Source organism: Lemur catta, chromosome 8, assembly GCF_020740605.2.
Source record: "Lemur catta isolate mLemCat1 chromosome 8, mLemCat1.pri, whole genome shotgun sequence".
Taxonomy (NCBI): domain Eukaryota; kingdom Metazoa; phylum Chordata; class Mammalia; order Primates; family Lemuridae; genus Lemur; species Lemur catta.
The window spans coordinates 31,332,319-31,356,150 of NC_059135.1; the positions used below are offsets into that span (position 1 = coordinate 31,332,319).

At 42.9% G+C, this 23,832-nt stretch overlaps 1 protein-coding gene and 1 long non-coding RNA gene across 7 annotated transcripts in view; one reads left to right on the forward strand and one right to left on the reverse strand.

Annotated features, from left to right (window-relative positions):
• Nucleotides 1–10,382: 10,382 nt before the first annotated feature.
• LOC123643920 lies at nt 10,383–22,834 on the forward strand. Of its 3 annotated transcripts, none has more exons than XR_006736956.1 (5): nt 10,383–10,686; nt 11,016–11,142; nt 11,341–11,433; nt 18,003–20,240; nt 22,700–22,834. It is a non-coding gene; the product is annotated as an uncharacterized LOC123643920 (long non-coding RNA). The 3 variants fall into 3 exon arrangements; XR_006736955.1 differs by lacking the exon at nt 22,700–22,834 and having other exon boundaries at nt 18,003–19,667; nt 20,098–22,309; XR_006736954.1 differs by lacking the exon at nt 22,700–22,834 and having other exon boundaries at nt 18,003–19,227; nt 19,565–22,309.
• LOC123643919 (aldehyde oxidase) overlaps nt 16,643–23,832 on the reverse strand; it is a 65,839-nt gene continuing 58,649 nt past the window's right edge. The window contains exons 30-35 of one of the 4 annotated variants that reach the window (XM_045559818.1): nt 22,724–22,776; nt 21,393–21,507; nt 20,256–20,321; nt 18,609–18,797; nt 17,978–18,145; nt 16,643–17,082 (exon numbers count right to left, since the gene is read on the reverse strand). In XM_045559818.1, the coding sequence (XP_045415774.1) occupies nt 17,032–17,082; nt 17,978–18,145; nt 18,609–18,797; nt 20,256–20,321; nt 21,393–21,507; nt 22,724–22,776 (642 nt within the window). In that variant the 3' untranslated portion in view covers nt 16,643–17,031. Of the gene's footprint in view, nt 17,083–17,977; nt 18,146–18,608; nt 18,798–20,255; nt 20,322–21,392; nt 21,508–22,723; nt 22,777–23,832 lie in introns of those variants that run through there. The other 3 variants (XM_045559819.1, XM_045559823.1, XM_045559820.1) reach the window with 3 other exon arrangements.

Below are 23,832 nucleotides of genomic sequence, written 5' to 3' on the forward strand. Positions count from 1 at the left end.
TGGGAGGTGCTGGAAGGCAGGCAGCATGGTAGGGAATCTGTTGCAATAATTGCAGTGTCAATGAAGACGTGTAAGTGCAGAGGAAATGGGACAGAGAGCTTTGGGCTGATGCACGTAAGAATGGTGAGGCTTTGGTTCTGGAGGGAGAAAGCAAAAGTGATGGCACCGCTAGCATCAATATGGAAGTCAGGAGAGAGCGGGCAGAGCCAGGTGGGGGTTACAATGAACTCAGGGCCAGGTGTGTGGGGGCAGGGCCAGGAAAGAGAGCAGATGCAGAAATGGATTGGGAAACATTTATGGAGATGTCACCTGGAGTCTCAGGGATGGACGAGACATCAAGCAAAGAAAGGGCATGAAAAGAACGTGGCTAGAAAGAAGACAAGGCGGGTGAGTGAGGCGGTGAGAGTGGCTGCATCGTGTGAAGGGCTGTCTCACAGGTGAGGGACAGATTTACCCAGCATTGTCTCATTCGGGGAAGTGACGGGACAGCAGGTCTCGGTTCACAGTGAGAGATGGCTTTCTGACAGATCTGTCCAGAGCCTCTGAATCCAACCCTGACTCAGCTGTACCTCCTGGTACAGTTCCAGCAGGGACCACCAATGACAAGTTTACCAGTTCTAATGGGAATTCAGTGAGATAGCTTGATGCTTTGCGGGGAGGTGAAGCAGGGTAGATAGTTGCTGAAGACCGTAAGGAAACAAAGGCTTAGAAAAGTTTCATAATTTATCAAATTATATAGCTGGAGAATAGTGAAATCAGAATTTGAAGCTATGCATTCTGATAATGGAGTTCATGTTTATAAAGCACAACTTTATATTCTCTCTAATTATTCTTAATAACTACAACTTTCCTGATTGTCCACCATAGTCTGGGCATTGTGCTCAGTGCTTCCCATATATTAAGGCATTTAATCCTTAACAGAACCTTTCCAGAGAGATGAGTAGAGAACAGGTTGCCCCAGGAAGGTCTGAAAGCCTGGAACCCCTGGAACCTCCTAAATTATTAACAAAACAATATCCACCAGGTTGCCGCCAAGATGCAGGGACTGGTCTCCACTGAAGAATTTTTCCTTCTGTTGAATCTATGGCCCCTCCATCTATTTCAGCCTGGTCATCTGGCACAAGTCCTTTCTTTGTGCTTATCTGGCCCAGTGATCTAACTATTAAATCAATTCAAATAATCTTTATTCCTTTATTTCAAAATATTAATTGGAGGTGCAAATATTTTTGTTACATGGATATCTTGTATAATATATGCTTAAGTCAGGGCTTTTGGTGTCCCTATCACCAGAATAGTGTTCACTGTACCCAGTAGGTAAGTTTTTATCCCAAACCTGCTCTGTCACCCTCCCCCCTTATTGTTTTTTCATGTCCTTTATATCGCTTTGTGCCATTGTGTACCCATCTATTATTAATAGCTCCCACTTATTAGTGAAAATATGTTTGTTTTCCATTTCTGAGATACTTCACTTTGGATAATGGTCTCCAGTTCCATTCACATTGCTGCAAATGACATTATTTCATTCCTTTTTATGGCTGAGTAGTACTCTATGTTGTATATAATATATACCACATTTTCTTTATCCACTCATGAATTGAAGGGCACTTAGGTTGATTCCACATTTTTGCAATTGTGAATTGTTCTGCAATAAACATTTAGGCTCAGGTGTCTTTTTGATAAAATGACTTCATTTCCTTTGGGTAGATACTTAGCAGTGGGATTGCTGGATTGAATGGTAGATCTGCCTTTATTTCTTTGAGGAATTTCCATACATACTGTTTTCCATACAGGTTGTACTAATTTGCAGTCCCACCAACAGTGTATAAGTGTTCCTTCCTCTCTGCATCCACGCCAGGATCTATTGTTTTTTGACTTTTTAATAATGACCATCTGATAGGGGTAAGGTGGTATCTCACTGTCATTTTACCTTGCATTTCCCTGATGATTAATAATGTTGAGCATTTTTTCATATGTTTGTTGGCCATTTGTCTATCTTCTTTAGAAAAACTTCTGTTCAAGTGTTTTGCCCACTTTTTGATGGGGTTGTTTGGTTTTTTCTTGTTGATTTGTTTGAGTTCTTTGTAGATTCTGGATATTAGTTCTTTGTCAGATCAAATAATCTTTAAATCCATGAGGAAACTGAAAAAAAAAAAAATACATTCATTCCCTCAGTATCCAAAAGGAATTGGTTCTAGGACTCCTGACAGGATACCAAAATTCTAGAGTGTTCAAGTATTTTATATAAAATGGCATAGTATTTGCAAAAAGCTACACACATTCTCCTCTGTACTTTAAATCATGTCTAGATTACTTAAAATACCTAATACAATGTAAATAAGATGTAAATAGTTGTTATATTGTATAGTTTTCATTTGTAGAATTTTTATTGCTATATTATTATTGTTATTTTTTAAAAATATTTTTATCTGTGGTTGGTTGAATCTACAAATAGGGAACTCACAGATACAGAAAGCCAAGTGTGTAGGTGGTGATGGAAGGTACCTAGATTCTGCAACACATGATTTCAAATAATGAATGAATGAATTGAATTGAAAAATGAATGAACAAATAAATAGATCTTATTGTAATTTGTTTTATTTCTCCAGCTCAGATAAATAGTGACAGTAATAGTTATAATTGCTGGGCAAAATAATAAATGTGTTACACGGATTATTCATGTCAATTTTGTTTACATAGCTTTGTAGCCTCCATTTTTCAATCTTTCCTTTAGACATACAGTCATATGTTGCTTAACAATAGAGATATGTTGTGAGAAAGGCCTCATTAGGCTATGTCATCATTATGCAAACATCACAGAATGTACTTACACAAACCTAGATGACATGGCCTACTGCACACCTAGGCTACATGGCACAGCCTATTGCTCCTGGGCTACAAACCTGCACAGCGTGTTACTGCATTGAATACTGTAGACAACTGTAACACAACACTGTTGTATTGTCATTGACAGAAATGTCATTATGTGGCATGTGACTGTATTTCCTTGCATGTCTTCTTTGTCATCATCTTAACTCTTTCTCACTTTTCCACATTATTTTAACAACATAGGATTCCAAAACAGCTCTGTATACATAATTTCTGCAGTTTATAAGTTTATAAATTTCCAAGAAAAAGACTGTATTTTTTAAATTAGTGATTCCATATAGTTTCTTAGCTATTTACTGTAGGGTTTTAGGGGGGAGAGTGGTATAATGAAAAATATTTGGTCTTTGCCCAGAGCTCTTAAAACCCTTGGAATTTCCTGAGTGACAGGAATATCTTTTGTTATTTGTAATGAACCCCTTTTGATCACACCAGAGTTCATGCTAATGAGGTGACCTCGGGTGTGTCCCCTTGATAGTCTCAGTAGGGGGCTGGTCAGGTTGGAACTTTCAGCCCCACCCACCCACCTCTGGGGGCAGGGGGATGTGGAGATTAAAGTCTATAAAAACTCTTGAACGGCTGGGCGCGGTGGCTCACATCTGTAATCCTAGCACTCTGGGAGGCTGAGGCGGGCGGATCGCTCGAGGTTAGGAGTTCGAGACCAGCCTGAGCGAGACCCCGTCTCTACTAAAAATAGAAATAAATTATCTGGACAACTAAAATATATATATAGAAAAAATTAGCCGGGCATGATGTCACATGCCTGTAGTCCCAGCTACTCGGGAGGCTGAGGCAGGAGAATTGTTTGAGCCCAGGAGTTTGAGGTTGCTGTGAGCTAGGCTGACACCACGGCACTCACTCTGGCCCAGGCAACAAAGTGAGACTCTGTCACAAAAAAAAAAAAAAAAAAAAACGACAACAAAAAAACTTTTGAACAAGGAGATTTATGATCTTCTGGGTTGGTGAATACATCTGCATGCTGGGAGGATGACGCACCCCAACTCCATGGAGACGGAGCTCCTGCACTCAGGGCTCTTCCAGACCTTGGCCTATGTATGTTTTCATCTGACTGTTCATCTGTATCTTTTATAATATCCTTTATAATAAACCAGTAAACATAAGTAAAGGGTTTCCCTGAGTTCTATGAGCCATTCTAACAAATTATTGAACCGAAGGAGGAGGTTGCAAGGATCTCCAATTTATAACTGGTTGGTCAGAAATGCTGGAATCCCGGACTTTGGATCGGCATCTGAAGTGGGGCATCTTGTGAGGCTAAACCCTGAATTTGTGGGATCTGACAGGGAGAGAGTATCAGAATTAGATTAAATTGTAGGACACCCAGCTGGTGTCTGGAGAGGCGGAGAATTGCTTGGTGTGGAAAAAAAGCCACACATCCGGTGTCAGGAGTGTTCTGTGCAGGAGGGTGGAGAAACAGTGTGCGTTTTCTCCAGAGACGGGGCGTGGGGGGGGGTCGGCAGAGGGTCTGAAACGAACGCCCTATGGTGGTGGCAGGTTGCTGAGTGGCTATGGATTCTACACAACATAAAAGATGAAATGGTTTCTCCTTCTTCCCCATTTACCATTAGTACTAATCAAAGAAGGAATCACATTCAGAGAGGACAGAGGCATTTATTTCACAAAAATGGTTCACTTTGGCAATGACTCAAAGAAGAGTGCTGCTGAAATGACAGTAGGAGAAACAGACTCTTATCTGTTTTTCCCCATCACAAAGCAAGATGTTAGGAAGATGGCTTAATTCGTTTTCACTCAAAATATGCTCTTTTATAAACGTCAGCTTCAAAAAAGCCATTAAGGTACTAACTGTCTATATTTCTGAGGAAAAACCTACTTACCCTCACTGAGGTGGGCAAAATGGTAAACCATTTTTCTCTAATACACAATATTGTGCTTTCCTTGAAAACCAATCCCCTGTAATGGGCAGATTGCTTTGCCATTCAATCCAGAACTGCTGGCTCAGGGCTATCCGTTGTTCCCCACGCACAGGACTGAAACTTTCCCCACTCCCCGCAATGCGTCTGTCTCCAGCACAGTGGCATAGGTTACCTGGGCAGAAGGAAATGCAAAGTGTTACAACCCAAAGGCCACTTTTCTGCCCTTGACATGTCTCCTTTATTCACAGCTAGATCTCCCATCACCCCTGCCCAAAAAATCCTATCAAAAAAATCCCAGCAGTTTTTCTAATAAATTGAACTTACGTTGTCAGAAGACATTTAGGATACATTTCTGGGGCGCACTCTTGAGAAGGGTATGGAACAGGAAATCAGTGAAGAGAAAGGACACAGGACAGAAGAAATCTCTATAAGGGGTCCAAGTCACATGTTAGAGATATGCACATCTTGTGAGCAGAGACTTTTGTTCCAGACCATCTTTTCAAGGATGTTTGTGTAGCCAACAGCCTCCATCGGAAGATAAAGACAGTGTCTTCCTGCACAGGAGTGAGCAGGAAGGCTCACTGTCCCGGGTAAAAAAGATGATGTTATCTTCTGAGAGACTTACCATCCATTATAAAAGATTTGAGCTGCCGAAGTTCAGGGTTCCTTTCCTGTAATGCAACTCATCGCACATGCAGGCATCAGCTGCCCTCTTCACTCCGCCTTGTGGCAATTAGGGCAGGGCCTGCCCCCATGCTACCACTCTAGCTGTGCTAATGCTGTGAGTAATAAAGTCCTTTGCTTCTGACCCAGGAGTCTGTTCTGTGTCTTCTGTCAGCAGCCATCAAACTGCGGTAGGCTCACCTGTCAGCTTGTAAGTGGGGTAAAGTCCCCGACCTTTTGTAGTTCCTGACAGCGCTAGACAGTATTAAAATGTCTTATAATATTGGAAAGACTGACCCTGACACAGAGGTAGCATCTCTAACAAAGATTGGAAAAGCATGTTTGGGAACATGGCTCCTAGATCTAATCAGGATATCACTCTATTAGCCTGGTTTCTGTGTCTCTTTCTACCAGGGGTTCTCACTCAAATCCTCAAAATCACGTGTGAATGTCCATACAACACTTTGCAAAAATTTTGTGGGTTTGTGGACTCCTTAAAGACATCAATTGACCCTGAATCAGAATCCCTGGTCAGGATTGGTTCTCCCTAAGAGTAAGGACCCTTGGCTTACTGCTCACGACACAGTAGGCACTCAATTAATGCTCACAGAAGGGTGAATGAATAAATTAAAGAAAGAACTAAGTTAGCAGACTAAAAACATACATAGATGATACTACAAAATATGAAACCAAAGAGGACACTAGTTATATTGGGGTAAAAGAATAATAATAAAGGAGGTTCTGGTAATTCTCCAAGAAAATAATAAGAAAGGTAGTCTTGGGAAAATAAGTAAATTCAACGAGGTGGTTAAGGACATGGATTCTGCAACCAGCTAATGGGAGTTCAAATCCCGCCTCTTCCGTATCAAACAGAGAACAAATACTCTGCTCAGTGAAGTTGGGGGAGGGCAGAACCACCACATTTCTATTTTTGCTTGCATATTTCTCACAAATGAATGCTTGGTGAACTAAAAACATCAGACAAGCATAGTTAAAAAGACTTGAAGCCCAAGATATGTGGCTATTTTAGGAGGGAGCTCAGCCTCTTTAAATTGGTTCAATGGGTCAGATTGATCACGGTGAATTATGTCCCATGACCTTGAAATAATTCATAGAGGCGGTCGTGAAACCGAGTCTGTAATCTTTTTGAGACATCACGATGCAGCCAAGTGGTGCTAGAGTACTGGAAACAAGCAACCACTGATCCTGGTTTTCAAAAAGATGGCTATGAGGTGCGGTTGACTTCGTTCTCAGGAGATGTTCTGGATCTATTCTGGAGTGGATTATTAACTACAGGGCCTAGAAGCAGTGGTTCCTAAGAGGAGATTGGATGCTCAAGAAAACCAGCTCCATTCCCTCTTGGGATAAGAATTCTAGACTGAGACTCTGATCAGTGCTGTAAACACAGCGCATGGGGATTTCACCAGGTACTCGACACACCTGTGTGCTTCTGAGGACAGGATGGAGGGTTGTCAGTAAATGCACGATGCTGCAGAAGGAGCTGTACTTAATTAAACAGCAGTTCAGTGTTGATTAATTTTCTCATAGTTCTCTGCTTGGTTTATTCCATTCAATATTTTAGTCAATGACTTACAGGAAGATAGAAGGCAATGTTTATCAGATTGACTTGCAAATAACAGAATAAAATTCAAAAAGTATCTTGACAGGATAGAATGCATATATGAAATTTTATAGGAATAAAAAAGTTTGCAAAAGGACAAAAAACGGGAAATGCCACTTTAAAAGTTTTAAGGCATTTTAATTAAATGTGAGTTTATGAGCCGTAAGTGATTTTTTCCTTAATTCCTAAGTCTATGATTTCATAAGCATTAATAATACTTCAGTAACAACTTCAGCAGCTACAGCCACAACAACAAATAAAAAACCAAAAGGTCACTGCTTCTTTTGGTTAGGTCTAAGCACATAATTAAAAGATTTTAAAGTCCTAATGTTTCCAAACACCATTCCAATAATATTGCAATTGCATCAATAACACCGATGCAAAGACTGTTTCAATAAGCATATGCTACCCAAAAATATATCACACTAAAATTACCAGAAGCAACTGATACAGGGCCAGGAATGTAATAGTCACATGGAAAATTTACTTTACTTTCTGGCTGTTTGCCTCAGTTTCCCCTCCTGCTAAGTAGGAATGGATAATTCTTGCCAACACTACTCAAGAGGAGTGAATCATAAAGACCAAAAAACCGATCTTTGTCTAGCAGTTTGGCCTAATTGCTTGGATAAAAATGCTCTAGCATCTTCCTTCTCTTGTTAGGGACAATACTCTTCTATGATTTAAGAGGTTAGTGACTTAACCATCAAGGTTTCCATGAACTGCTCTGTGGAGGGTTCTGGGTGGTTCCTCTGCGGAAGCTCATCACCATTCCTGGGGTGCAGAACCCACACTGGGTGCTGTGGACTTTAGCAATCCTTCCCCAAAGCAAAGAACACAGGGTTCTAGCTTGAAAGTTTAGGGGTAGGAAGCTCTCAGAAATGAAATAGTGGCTTCTGATTGGTACAGGTAGAGGGGTAACAGCTGGAAGCGCTCTGACTGTGCACATTTAAAATGCTCAGTACATGAGTTTAAAAAAAAATCCTATAAAAAGTTGGCCCTGAGACTAACACACCCAGCTGTGTGCTGTGATGTCCTGAGGGACTTCCTGGGGGCAGGAAGACCAACAAGGCAGTGATGTTCCTCCCCTCCGGCCTTTGATTCACAGGTTCGCCAAAAACTGTTACGGAACACAAATTCCTTGTGGTGTGGAAAGGTATTTTTAGAACAAGACATAATCCTTGCTTCCAAAGGTTTATAACTTAGTTTGGAGGATACTCAACATCTGTAATCTTGACTAAAGACTATTACATAGCAACAAATGCCAAATTAAAATGTACAGGTCACAAAATTATTTTTTCTGGCTACAATTAGCAGCATGGCTATTTACACAAAGAAAACATAGACTATGCACCCTTGTTTTCCCCATTTTATTATAGGAACCAAGATAAACGTGAATCATCCCCTTTCCATGTCTTTGTGGTAGGATCCAAAGCATTCGTGGAGGGAGAATTCCTCCCTGAAGTAATGAAACGGCCTGAAGCTGTAACAGGGTAGTCGCCCCTCCTCCCATAGACATGGAAGTGTAGAATTGAGAGTGGGGAATATGTAACAGAGAGAATGGCCTGGAAAAAAAAAATGTTTTCTGACTTTTAAAAATTTCCCCAACTCTTTTTGAGAACTGAAGCCGGCATCCCTGCCTCAGGCAGGTGGTTGGGAGGGGCCTGGTGAATAAGCCACAAAATGCCCAAACTTTCGGTCAGTGTCCGCCAGGGCTGCCCTCTGGATGCTACGTGTCATTTCTTGCCTGGCTGCAAGAGTAGCTGTGTTTTCCGGTCTCTAAACCTGCCGCAGGGCCCATCCTACAGGGGGCCCTGGTCTTCACTCTGTGATTGACGTCTGGGGATCAGAACAGCCTGCAGGAGGCAGACTGGTCAGACACACTGTGGGGCTCAGCGCTGCGAACTCTGGCTCCTCAGAGTCAGCCCTGGGTTCCACGCAGGGGTGGAGTGGGCAAGGATCACGTGCTCATAGCTGGCCCGGCAGCTGGCCCTGGAGACCAAGGCAGGAAGCTCAGCTAACTGTGATACAGATACAGAGGCCAAGGGTCCCTGTGAATTAATCTTTCTCACAGTGCCTCAGGGTCTCCGGGAGTAGGGCTGTAAAAATGGGCTGTAAAAATCCATATTTTAAACAAGATCCCCAGGTGATCATTATCCTTGCTTAGATTTAGGAACCACGGTCATATACCATTCTATTTGCAAGACAAGCCGCCTACTGTAGCCCATTCCTATGCACAATCAAAACGTTTGTAATGAAGCCTGATAGAAGGAAGTTCTATTACTGCAAGAGAAATTGCAGTTTCCACAGGGTTCTTTTTTTATTTACTTTGCTTTCCCAAACAAAAGGATATGATTTTTTTCTCAGATAGAACAATAAATTTGCTTCAGGGTCTGAATTCCTCTCAATGACCCGAGCAGAGGACATAATTCTACAGGTTGAGGCCATTTTCCTGCAATTCATTGTTTCTGAATAGTAAGAATCATTTAGAATATGTTTGTTGATCTTATTTGCCTGGCTTGACCAAACATCACTCTTGGCAATTATGAAATTACATAAAACACTGTATTGTATTTGGCTCTATTTCTGCTGGACAAATGTTTGGCTTTGTTTCAGAGGATAACCAACAAGAATTTGCATTCTAACACAACACTGGTTTTGGGAAAATAATAAAAAGTTATGAAATATTGAGTAGCTATACACTTTAAAACATCTTTGCCTTCATAGTTGAATAAAAGAAGTGGAGAATTGAATTAGGGTTTAATGCTCATCACCACCTGCAAAACACACCCTTTGTTTGTTCTTCACTCACATTTGAAAAGTTAAGTAACGAAGACCTTGGCAGCAGTAGGCAAACAGCATTCTTTCAGCATCCGCAGGAAAACATTCGCACAACCCACTAGCACCTCCCTTTAGTGATGGGATTTTGGAAGAGTTGCCATCCCCTGAGGGGAGGCAGTGTGGAGCAGTGGAAAGAACACGGGCTCCGGGGACAGACAGATGACAGCCCAAGTCCCTCTACTGCATGTTAGTTGAGGGATCTCGGGCACATTACACAACCACCCTGAGCCCTCGTCTCTTTTCGTGGCCGTGAGTGGAGCACGCAGCACACGGTACCAGTACGCTCGGTTTCAACTTGGACTACCTCTTCCTCTTGGCCAGTGGTGCTGAAACCAAGGATACTGGGTTGCACATCGGGCACAGTGCCAAGGACAGTGAGAAGCAAAGAGCGCATTCCAGTCATGGATTATGCCTTAGCTAAATCTCAAGAACTCAGAACAAAGTGGCACCAGAAAATTATTTGGCACATTCTCTTAAACGATTTAAGAATCCCTGCTTAAAGGAGCAAGGTGTTAAAATGTAAACTAACTGTGAAGTGTATTCCTGGCTTTCTAGCGTCACTTCTCTTCCGTTTTTGCTGGTCAAACATTTTATGATTATTTGCAAATGATCTGAAGATTTTAGACTCTTAATTTGGGGGTGTCTGTGTGTGGCGGCTGTGGTGAGGCGGCACGGAGGTGTGAGGAGTCAGAGCTGTGGGAGGAAGTGGAGACGGAGAGAGAGATGAAGATATGAGGAAAGAGGGGTCAACACCTGACGCTCAGATGAAGACCGATGCAGTTACACAAGGTGGGCTGAAGACTTCGATATGTCGAGGGCTTTGCATTTAGTAATCTTAATGCCTTCTGCATCATTACAGAGATTCTCTGTCTTTGGCTGTCTCTCTCTCCCTCCCTCCTTTCTTCCTTCCCTTCTCTCTTTCTCTCCTCCTGCCCCCGATAACTATGGATACAGATTTGTCCCAGTCATATAGCAAATCGGCGGCCCCCACACTAGTCACCTGAACCTCATATCTTCTTGGCAAAAGTTAATAAAAGATCGCTTCTACCATGGTTCCTTTCTTTATATGAATTCAGTAAAGACAGTGTAGAAAACTTGCTTTCCTTCCATTTACAAAGTAAACAGGTTCATCTGACTCCTTAGAATGAGACATTTTGCCAAAATAATCGGCTGAATATTGTGAAGTTGTATTGAAAGCACCTGCTGCTGTGTCCACCAGCCGACTTGCCGGGATGCTCCCTGGAGGTGGGTAACCAGCCAGGTGGAGGGCAGCCCCCCCCCCCCGGGGGGGTTGGATCTGCTGAGTGTGCTCCTCCAATCCAATCCTGTCTGTGCTCCCAACACTCTTATTCCCTCCACTTTCCTCCTCCCTTAAGACAACCTGGAACTTTGATCTCAGTTTAGCTCTCACGTAATGCACATTTCTCCCTGTCCTGAGAGCAGCCCACTGGAATAAACTTTCTCCTTATGGCCGGCAACAAGAACCTGTTTTAGTCAGTGACGTGGAACTGAATCATGCAAACGTGCTGCATTTAGGTGAGTGTCTTGGCGTTAAATGTATTTTTTCCTAAGTTGTTTTTAAATTGCAAAAAGAAAGTTTATTTTTTTAAAAAAATTGGACAACATAAAAGTGTATAAAGCAAAAAATGCAAATCCTTCATCCCAACATTAACTCTTCAGAGTTAACTATTCCCAGATCCCAGTGTATCCATACAGAATTTTCCAGTGCACATATGAACATATACATACACACATGCATTATTTTTGTTAGTTTCTAAGAAGTGAAATCAAACTATTTATAGTATTTCAAAATCTACTTTTTTTCAATTTACTTAGGTTCTCTGTGCCTCAATTGCTTTACGTGTGAAATGGACGAAATAGTATCTCCCTCAGAGTTGCTCTGAGGATTAAATCAGCTAATACATGCAAAGTGCTTAGAACAGTGCCTGGCACATAGTGAGCTCTCAGTAAAGGTTAACTATTTTTATTATTGCCATAATTTATTAAACAGTCTCCTATTGGTTTATGTTAAATTGCTTTCAACTTTTCACTATTACAAATAATATTGCAATGAAAATTCTTGTACATTATCTTTGCACTTTTGGGCAAGTATTTATGTCAGAAAAATTCCTAGAGTTGGCATTCCTGGGTTGAGAGTAGGCACAATGCTGGATCTGACTAAATTGCCTGTAAAACGTGTGCCCTAACACGTGAATCATGTATGAGAGTGTGCCTCCCACACCTTCTCCAGCACCGGGTATTACCCAAACTATCCGTTTGCCAGCGTGTGGGAAAAACAACAGTTCACAGCTGACATTTCTCTTTTTTTGTGAGGTGCTAGCCTAACTACACATTTGGAGAATATTTGTATTTATTCTTCTGTCCTTTGACTATTTTCTCCTATTAGGGCTTTGACTTTCTCTATCTGGAGACTTTTATTATACACAATGGGTATTAACTATACTATAAAAGCTCAACTATTTTCTGCAAGTTTGTTAATTGCCCTCAAGGGACACAGCATCATATAGAGCCCTCAATTTTGAGTATCTGCGCCCTGGAGGAGGGAGCCCCACCACCTAGCTGGCATTGCAGCTGTGCCTGCACTAGGTCATTCCATTGCTCTGTTAGATCAGCCGCTTCTGAGTGGTGCAGTATGTTATGTGGCCGGTGGGTTTCATGGTCACGCACTCACTCCCACCCTTCCGTAAAGTGGATCTCCTTACTTTGCTGTAAATTAGTCTGACATGATGTTACATGGGATCTTATGACGGTGGATTTAATACTGCGTAAGCCCTTTGATAGCGGTGATGGCTAAGGCCCTGCAGGGAGGAAAGGCAAACCTTTATCTATAAAATGTTATCTATTTCTGTTAAAGCGAATCACTGCTCCTTCCAGCGTGGAAAAGGTTCAATGTAGTCAGCTTGTCACCAAATGGCCAGTTGATCTCCTGGAGAGATGGTGCCAAGTTGAGGACTAGTTTTGCTCTGTGTTGGGCAGATTGGACATTTAGTAGCTGTATGGTGAGCAGGAGCCCACGCCGTTGGGCCCATGCACGACCTCCTCTAGGCCACTGTGACTCTTCTCACACCCATTGTGTCAGCACTGAGGTGACCAATGACAGAGGCTGGCTAACGTCAAATGGCCATGTCATTTTGTCCACTTGGTTGTTTAGCAGCTCTTTCATGGCAGGAGCTTTCTACTGGTGTTGACCTATGATATGACAATCTTCACACGTCGTGCCCGCTCCACGTGCCCATGCATGCAGTCTGGCGCGCAGCCTCTCCCCTCCCAGGACCCTGGCCAGCTGGCCAAACATTTTGCTGCTCTGTGTATGTTCCAACCTTGGGCCACTTCTGTTTTTCACATAAAGTGGTTAACCAGGTGTGCTTCCCAAAGCTCTACCCATTGGCAAGACTTTCCCTCACCACTTCTCAAAGGGGCCGTAGTGCAGACACTGTGCATATCTGGCTTGTAACTGCATATGAAGCCAACCTACTTGTGAACCAAGCTCAGACTTTTCCTTTCTCCATCAGTTTGTCTTAGGGACCCTCCACTCTGCCCAGTAGCTCCAGGTGGGAGCTGAGGGAGAGACACTGAAGCAGCAGTGGTGGGTGGCGGGGTCCGGGTCACCTGCTCACATAGCCCGCCTCTTCCATTCCTGCCGGGCCTTGGTTCTGAACGTTCCACTTCCATCTTACTCTATTGCCTCTGGGCTTGCAGGACCTTAAGTCTTGCATTTTAACAAGATCCCCAGGTTAACTTTTGCGCATGTAACTACACAGTAGCAGTCAGACCAAAGTGGGGTGGAAGCAATAGCACCTTCCAGGCAGAGGACACAGGCAAAGGCTGTGGCAAGATGAACAGGAAGCCATTGAAGGGTTTTAGGGAATGGAGTAATATGATCACATTGTGTGTGCACAGGTGTGTGCATCCATAAGTATTCGCATATAACTGTGGCTTCAAGAAGGAGAACAGTTTGGAAGGGAAGCAAAATGAATGCAGGGAAATCAGAAGGGGGCTATTGCAACAGTCAGGGGAGAAAGGAAGGTGGCTTGGAATAACAGCAGCAGTGGAAATAAAGCGAGGGAGAGGTGGGTTCAGGAACTGTCCCGAGGTGGGATTGACAGGGTTTCGTGCCTGAATGAGTGGTGCACGAAAGCACAGAGCATTTCAGATCATTCCCCCATTTCTGGCTTTAGCAGCTTGTGGATGGCTGTACTGTCAAGGAGATCTGTTTGGGACACATTAAGTCTGAAGGGCCTTTCAGACATCCAAGTGGCAATAACAAGCGAGAGTTGGATTTATAGAGCTAAAGCTTGAGCCAGAGAGTCTTCCCCAGCAGGAAGTAAAGAAGGTCACCTTCCAGGGAGCATGTGACATGATGGGAAACGAGGACCCATGGCCTCTCAGGAATTCCAGCATCCACAGAGGCAGGATGGAGGGGGAGGAGTTGGCAAAGGGATGAAAAGGAGACACCCCCGAAAGAGAGAGGGAGAAGGCAGAGAACTATGTCTACCCTTTTGCCCTTGCCTCCCATGACCTGCATTAGTATGGCATCCATGGTGGTCCTCCACAGCAGAAGTCATTACTAAGTTCCCGTTGCTCCTCTGCTCTGCCTTCGCTCAGGTGAAAAGCCCAGGTCCTGACAATGGCCTCAAGGCCCCACCTGACTGCCCACTCCCGGACCCTGTGCCAGGCATGTGGCACGGGGGCCCCACTGCCATCCCACAGACTGGCTGGGCCCATTCCTCTCCCCCACATGCCTTCCAGCCCCTCTGGGGTGACTGTGCTCTAGTGCCCTCTCCTGGAACACACTTCCTCCCCATACCTGCTCAGCTCACACTGTCACCGTGGCAGCCCTTCCCTAACCTAGTCCAGCTGCAACCTGCTCCTGCCCCTCACTCTCTATCATGAATATCCTGCTCAACTTCTACTTTCCCCTTAGCCCTCACCAACATCATTCATACTCTCTAATTCCCTTATTACATTTTTTATTTTATTTTATCTGTCTCCCCCACCAGAATAGGATCTTCCCCAGGACAGGGATCTCTATTTTGTTTACTGATCTATCCCAACTGCCTAGAACAGCACCTGGTACAGAGGAGATGCTCCATAAATATTTGTGGTATTAATGAGAAAATCTGTTCTCCAAAGGGAGAGACCCACGTAACCATAACAAGAATGACCTTAGTCATTAGTCTGAGGCCACTAAAGAACTGTTACAGTCTTAACTGTGCCCTGGGACAACAGTCTCCACGCTGAGGGTGTGACAAGGAGAAGATATCATACTTAAGTCTCTAGTGCCTTATAGTTCAGTGCGGGTGCTTGCGCTACCATTAATGGAAGTTGAGTTTTTCTGTGACTATGTCTTGTTTAGCCTCCTTTTGAGGTTTCCATGTCTCCGAATGGCATAGGGGTCGATTTTTCATGATTCTCACAACTTCTCAACCTTTCCCAAGTTTTCTATTTCTTTTCATAGATGCTTCTTTAAAAAAATTGAGATATAATTCACATACCATAAAACTCACATTTATATAGTATACAATTCAGTTGTTTTTAGTATACTCACATAGTACAATCATTACCACCAATTCTAGAACATTTTTATCACCCCAAAATTTCATATCCATTAGCAGTCCCCTCTCCATTAATCTACTTTCTATCTTTATGGATTTGCCTGTTCTGGACATTTTGTATAGACGGAATCATATAATATGTGGCCTTCTGTGTCTGGCTTCTTTCATCTAGGTAATGTTTTTGAGGTTTGTCTGTGTTATAACATGTAACGGTACTTTATTTCTTCCTATGGCTGAATAAAATTCCCTTGTATGGATATATCACATTTTGTTTATTGCATTTTATCAGCTGGGTTGTTTCCACTTTTTGATATTATGAATAATGCTATGAACATTTGTGGACAAGTTTTTGTGTGAACATGTTTTCAATTCTCTTGGGTGTATACCTAAGAATATGGTAATTCTATGTTTAACGTCTATGTTTACTATGTTTAACTTTTTGAGGAACTGCCAAACTGTTTTCCACAGTGTCTACCCAATTTTACATGCCCCTCAGGAATGAAGAAGGTTCCAATTTCTCCACATCCTTGCCAACACTTACTACTGTCTATAATTTTGATTATAACCACCCTAGTGTGTGTGAAATGGTGTCTCACTGTGATTTTGATTTGCATTTCCTTAATGACCAATGAGTTTGAGCATCTTTTCATGTGCTTATTGGTCATTTATATCTCTTTTTTGGAGAAATGTCTACTCAATTCATCTGCTCATTTAAAACATTTTTATTGATTCATAGTATTTGTACATATTTATGGGGTACGTGTAATATTTTCTTACATGCATAGACTGTGTAATGATCAAGTCAGGGTATTTAGGGTAAAAACTAAAAATAGAACTACCATATTATCCAGCAATTTCTTTACCCATTTTTAAATTATTTGTCTTTTTATTGTTGAGTTATAAAAATTCTTTATGTATTCAGGATACAAGACCTTTATCAGATATATGATTTACAAATATTTTCTCCTATTCTGTGGGTTTCTTCTTAATTTCTTGATAGTATCCTTTAAAGCACAAACGTTTTTAGTTTTTTAGCTGTCATAAAGTCCAATTTTCTATTTTTTCTTTGATCCCACAGACTTTTTAGGTACAGTGTCTATATTTATCCTGACAAGAAAAAGAGGGTGACAGCAGAAAAGGACAAATGAGAAAAAATGACAACTTTATAGTTCATACTAATAATAGAATTATTTAGAAAATTGCCTTTCACTCGACGGTATAATTTCTGTTGGTGGATACAAGCCAAATATGAGTCACACACAAGTCATCATCTATTCCATTTAGCTGGATGGATCTAAGGGACAGAGTAATGGAGACTATCACCCTAGAGGAAACCAATTAGTATGTATACCATTTAAAATGATTTATAAATTGCTTAAGTGTATCTATCAAATCTAAATGGAACATTTCAAATCAGCTTCATATAAAAGCAACACTCTGTGGGATGATTTCTGAGCTGTGAAAATCTGTCTTTTGGATCTAGCATCTTAGAGCAGAGACTGAATAGACTGCCATGTGGGAAAAGCCACCCCATGTTCTCCAGAAGTTTGTATTTGATTCATATGGGTGCGTTCCAAGGCACATAGGATCCAGGTTCATCTCTTGGAATCTAGAATAAAAGAATAAATTTGGATATTCACTATTTGGAAAATGTTTGTGACTTAGGTGAAAAATAGCAGAACATAAAATAGGTAAAAACCACCAGAGGGCAACCGGACCCTGAGAGGTCGGGGAACAGCAGCTGTGACCTGGGGAGGGATCCAGGAGAGGTGGGGCGGCTACAGGGTTATGGTCTCATGCAGGAAGCGGCCTCATGAAGAGTGGAGGTGGTCTCTGTTTCCCCAGCGTGGAAGGGGTGGCTGGCGGTGGCCCAGGGAGAGCCATGAACAATGCCACAAAGAGCCAGCGTGGGAGGAGTATAGGCGGGGCTTTCCTTTCAATGTAAGGAACAGCTTAATTAGAGTCAGGGAATAACTGTGAAGAGGTTGACTTCCTCCCATAATTAAAAATCTGGTCACTGAAAACACCCAAGGAGGGCTGAGTGTCTGCTCGGCAGGGGAGCTGTTGTCTGAGGGATTCCTGTGATCACACTTTCCCAGTGGCTGTTTGGGGTCAGGGTGGAGGCAGACGGTCGGAGGGGGCCATATTCTTGGCCTGGGTGTCCTAGGTTCAGGGCACAGTTTCTGAACTTCTATTCCTGACCAGGATGTCCTCGGAAGGGAACAGAACAAGAGAGGAACATACAACTAATGGGAATGAAGCTTCTGTCGAGTGGTAGAGAACTGAGCCCCACTGCAAGCAGGGCCAGGCCGATGAAAAACGCAACCCAAGGGGGCTCACGTTCAAGGGCCATTCTGCTCTTCTGCTGCCCAAATGTCCTCAGGATCCCTGTCACCTTTTCTTCCATGAATGACAACAGTGGTGGGTTAACAAAACTTTACCACAAGGACAGAGACCCCAAATTCAGAATTTTGTAATTGTTTTTTCCACTGGGCAGAACGTACCATTTTTGTGAACTTGTCTTCACAGGCCATCCTAATCTTCTCTGGGGTCAGCGGGCTACTGAGCCTCATGGGCCCAGACAGGCCTCTCTCCTGCCGTGCTGCACTCACCGCGTCACGGAGAGCGAAGAACACGGAGCAGCCCAGGAACAAGGCAGACTCTCCCAGACCCTGGCAGGGAAACAAGCCCAGCAGACTGTGACTGTCTTTCTCTCACTATGTATATATGTGTACATATGTATATGCACATATGTAGTGTATATGCACATAATATCATATACTACATAAATTTTTTTAAAGTAATTTCATATTTTGACCCAGTATTCCCAGTCTTAGAAATCTAGCCTAAGGAAAGAATCTCAAATACAAAAAGCCTCATATAAGCATAAAGATAATTACTGCAAGATGATAAATCCGTTATAACCTGATAGCAACAGTAGTTCATGTTAGTCTCCAGGATTTGGAATATTCAAAATTTTTTATCATGTTGTTAAATTACTTTATAATTAAAATGTTTCATAGGGATTTTTCTTCTGTAGTCCTGGTAAAAACCCCAACCAAGAGAAGGATGTAGCCCTCCTGCCGCCTCACAGGCATCACATAAACGTGAGTTTGTCCCCAGGGCACAGCTTACCTTAGACGAATACAGGGTATTCGAGTTTTGAGATGGAGGCAAGAAAGAAATGTGCAATTCCGTGGGGATGTCACAGACGGCAGGAATTTTATATTGGCTTGGACCACGAGTGTACAGAAGGCCCTGAGGAGAATAATCCAGTTCCTCTGTGGTATAAAGCCCCATGCCTTGAATAAACGCACCTTCAATCTGAGCCAAAGGAAAAAAAAAAAAAAAAGGAGAATTGCCATGTATGAGAAAATACAGTTAACAGTAAGTAGCATTTCAACTTGATGCTGTTCGTTGGAATTTTTAAATTACAGTCAGGTGGGTTTTCAGGGTGTCTTGGAGCATGTCGCTGAAAGTTTACCTAAAAGCATTTCTAAACATCCCATGCAGTGCTAAGTTCAAAGTCCCACGACTTGGGTTCTAGTCTTGGTTTGGCCATTAAAATGATAGCTTGAGAGGAGTCCTCCCAGAGCCTGTAGCCCAAACGCCTTGTTTTTCTGCCTGTGAGGCAGATGCAACCCTCCGGTTATGTGTCTGCAGACCCCAGCACACTAGCGGAAGCTGGAATCCCATCATCTCATCCCACCTCCTCGCTCCCAAGCTGGCCGGCCTCACATCTCTGGGCTCTGAGGTAAAGATGAGTGTTCCTGAAACTCCAGGCCACTCCCCAGCCAAGTCACCTCCTCCCACTAAGTTAAGTCCTGTCTCTGGAGGGTCCCCCCAAGGCCTCGTCCGGTCTCTGCCTCTGCCCCAGGCCCTCTCCTCCCACACAGGCCTCGCCAGGGTCATCCTCATCCGCGCTGGCCTCGTCGCACGCTGTCAGCACCTGTGCTGACTTTCATGTCTTTCTTTTGGTTGATTCCCTTCACTCTTCCTCCACCCAGAACGGTGTTTCTTGTTCTTTCCTTGACACTCTGGTCCATACCCACGTCCTCCCTGAAGCCTCTTTTGACTTCTCCACCCGCTAGATTCTTCCCAGTCTCAGACGACACAGTGACATGACTGGCGAGGACATTACATTATGCTCTAAGATGGAGGCGGTGAGCTGAACTGACCACCGGTTCCAGGCAGGTAAAGCAAGTGTGTGACGGTGCCAGGTGGGTCCTCGACTTGTGCCTTATGGAAATGCAGGTCCCCTCCTGGCAAGTTTTCTGTTTGCAAGAGAAGCTTCGTATTTGTGATTTTCCAACCTTGTCAATTATTTCAAATTTAAATTTTAAAATGTCTGTGGGTAGAATTCAGCCCACAGGCTGCCTATCAATAGCTACTGCTCTGATTATTTGAAGTTTGTTGTCCCAACACAACCTTAAGCTCCTTGAAGCTGCAGCCCACCTTATGGCGAAGGCTCAGCCCTCGGCACGAACTCTACCCGTACCCCAAAGGTCGGGGCTCCCTGGTCACCTCCAGGCCTGGTCTTGCCTCACTCAGGTTCCCAATCGCAGACTGTATGTTTCTTCAAAAAGTACCTAAAAACACCTTTTTTCCTTTCCTTTTTAAACAGTAAGAAATGTGAGTTCTGCAGCTGGCCTGAATGGAAAGTTTGACTAAAGGGGTAGAAATATAAGATGATGAATAAACCTGACGGAATGTTCCCCTGCAGACCCCACATCAGTTTTGGCTTTTACAAACAGGAAAGCGAGGCACGTGAGTCACACATACCTGGCCTACGTCAAGGGCTGGGTTTATACTGCAGCCAACATCCATGACAATGTCTGTCCTGAGGTTCTAGTAATAAAAAAAACAGTTAAAATGTTTATTTTAATGAAGATAATTTGAAACTGAGAAACAGTTCCTGCCAGGCTAGCTTTGGTATAAAACCTTTCTTTGGGCCACATTATTTCAGGAGAAGAAGCAACAAAGATTTTATTATGTGACTAAGTTTATTATGTAAAACTTTCAAAGTTATACAAATATTCTTAACCAGCTTAAGCACTGTTTTTTTTCCTCTTGGAAATAATAGGAGAAAAAATATTTACTTGATTTTAATTCAAGCTGGGTGATGCAACAGATTGAGTTTAATTCACAACATATGACACAGCAAAAAATAACATCTATGGCCCTCCTCATTCTTGTTGCAAAACTTCGTGGCTGGACTACAACCCAGCATCCAGAGTCCAGCTGGCTGAGTGATGTTTACTGAACCATAGAGTTCAGGATGTATCAACAAAAAGTCTTCAAACTGTCATATGGTGTTCTAGGTTTTTCAGTTTCAGAGCAGAGGAGAGAATAAATCTGACACTACAACTTGCTCTCTGAGTTGTGTGTGTGTGTGTGTGTGTGAGAATCTGTGTATGCATCTCTTCATGGCATCCTTAAAAGCATAAGCATGCTCTTAAATGACCTAAAAAACAAGACTTAAAAGTAAGATATCAAAAACTGTCCACTGCCCACCCTGGGCTGGCTCTTGGTGCTTGTTAGTGGAATATGGATGCCTATGAAATTCTTCAAGAATGTCACAGTTTGGCACTTCTCACAAGAGGTCAGGATTGCTGGTTGTGCCACCAATCTACATGGAAGCCCCCGTTAGGCTGTGTTTCTCTATTGAAGTAGTTTCCTTCCTGATTCCATTTAAAAGGGCCAGGTAGATAAAGACGAGAGGCCACCAGTTGTTTTCCACTGGAAGCAACCAAACCGCCAAGGCAAACACTAAGCATTTTCTCTCGGTAATTGAGAGAAATCACCCATAGGCCCAGTGCACGGTGCTGTCCCACACCCATCTGTCCTCAGAGAGGTGGCATCTGTGGAATGCAAGTGCATCTTAAATGCAACTTGAAGACCTTTCTGGTTGGAACTGACCTTATGAGCCCCCGTCAGGCAGTCTATTTCAACCTCGGAACAGGCAGCTCCATACACAAAGTATTCGAAGGGATGGCCTTCGCCTTCCTCCCAGTTCATGTCTGACTCATAACCCCTGGAGGAAACAGGATGATTGAAGAGCGGTGTTAAGTGATCAAGTCCCCGATCACAAACTATGATGATTACACAGACCCATATGAGTTGTGCAAACCAGAAGACTATGCTTGTACAATGATATGCCAGCACAGAACGCATGCTCAGTAAGTCTGTTGAATAAATAAATGTTTAGTTCTTCCTTATTTAACTTGCTTTGTCTGATAAACATACCCCATTACTCCTGGCCGATGACTCCTTACTTTTGGTGGTGAGCTGCTGACTTCAGGATCAGCCATCTTACTGCTTTTGGCTAATGTTGGGTCACGTAACCCTACTGTCATCAGATTTGGGGAATTCAACCTGTATCACCAAAGCCTATTTCAAGGACTCGCCTGCTTTGTCTATCTTTCTGGCTTCAGAAATCAGCCTTGTATGTGAGGGGTGAGGTCCCCAGCTCTCATCCTTTGCTACTACTCTGGTCTCTCACTGTTGGGCTCCCCAGCTTGCTCTGTTACCAGCTACTCTTTAAGGACATCAGATACATGTCAGTGGTAAGAGAGAAGCAAAGGCCAGCAGCTTGCCAGGACTCTACCCTCTCTCCTCTGCTCCCCCCAGCCTGGAGTGGGCCATTAAGAACATTTCCAATGCTTGTTCCAAGAGCCAGCTGGTGCCCAGGACGCCCATGACAACTGGCAAAGTGTCCAAACCAAATAAGATGCCATATCACCCTGCTCTCTGATGGCTTTACTTCTCTACTAAAATAATTTCATAAAATGATTTCCAAATTAAGTGAGTTCCTGTTGTTTCACATCTTGATGTCACATGGTTAATTGTCAATTTTTTTGCCAATCCTGAAGGTGTAAGATGGTACCTATCTTATGGGTTTAATTTGCATCCCCCTGCTTTTGTTTCTTAACTTAAGGGATAGATTGTGTTTTCAACAGAAAGTCAGCCACTGCTGTGGATTCAAAGTATTGACCCCAGAGAGCCCTATAATACCATCCAGTATGATTTGAATCATCAATTCAGTTGAATTTCATTTGTGTGCCTAGTTTTCCTAGCAAAAGTCTTTCTGGACAGTTGGATTAGCTAGCAGCTACTATTAAATATAATCTTTATAATGATGGGTACATGGAAGGTATAAAATCAATTTTTGCCAAAACGGCAAACAAAACTGAAACTCCTCATGATGCCACTGTTATTTTCCATAGCATGTGACTGAAAGGACAGTTTACCTGAAGTATCCAACAGCTGAAAGACTAATGCTTTCATCAAAAGCTGTCTGAGCCTGTGAAGGAAGAGCATAACACAATGCACTGAGGATAGCTAAGGAAAGAATCACTCAAGACTCCCAATTTTAATTTGACTACGTGTTAAATAAAGCTATCATCAGTAATAATTAAGAAGGAACAAGATTAATTTGTTCCTTTCAGCATTCTCCATCTCCACAGGCACTTGTGGTTCACTGCTCGTAGCCACAGCATTTGTCCAACGCACACGATGGTAATAGCTGCCTGTGTGGTATGTTGTGCTTATAGACTAGGCTAAAGTCATCAACATATGTTCTGCTTATGAAGAAATCCACTCAGTCATCTGGAAAGACTCTGCTACTAACATGGGACATTGTAGAAAACAATGATCGGTTAGATGTTTCATTTTATTTCCAGGCATCCATAACAGTTTCAGCTGAGGGGAATAATTTTGCTAAATTGCACCATTTACACCAAAAGTTCTCCTGACTCTGTAGTGCACACAGCTGACTACTATACAGAAAAATGGGGATTACGTCCAAGTCCCTGAGTCTAAGGAAAAAGGTGAGAAGTGCAGTCATTGCAGCAGAAAGTGGGCAGGTGGAGGACTGACTCTCCGCACTGCGTCCCTCTCCAGCTGTCTCCAGACTGACTCAGCCTTTTGGGCTCAGGCAGCACAGGGGGCAGAAACAGATATGTCCAGAAAGGGTTGAGAGCTCCCATAAATACATGTTATAAAACGAGTCCTTACTCTGTAGAATAGCAAGAACCATTTCTAAGTGGGACTCCTCAAATATTATTTCCCCCAGAGCTGTGCTTTTAATGTTGCAAAACCTGACATTCTAGGATAGTTGGCATGACACATGGTCCTAGTTTTTATGGATATTCATTCCACATCATCTGGTACTTTATAAGCTATTACTTGGGGAAGTCTGCTAGTTGAATTTAGAATATGTACCTTCACTTCCCAATAGATTGTAACTAGATGAAAGGAAGGAGCTAAATATTTCCATTCCACTGAGTGTCTACTACTGGATGAACATATACCCAATGGCTTGGTTTCCTAGTTCTTAATGAGTTCTTACATGATTTTT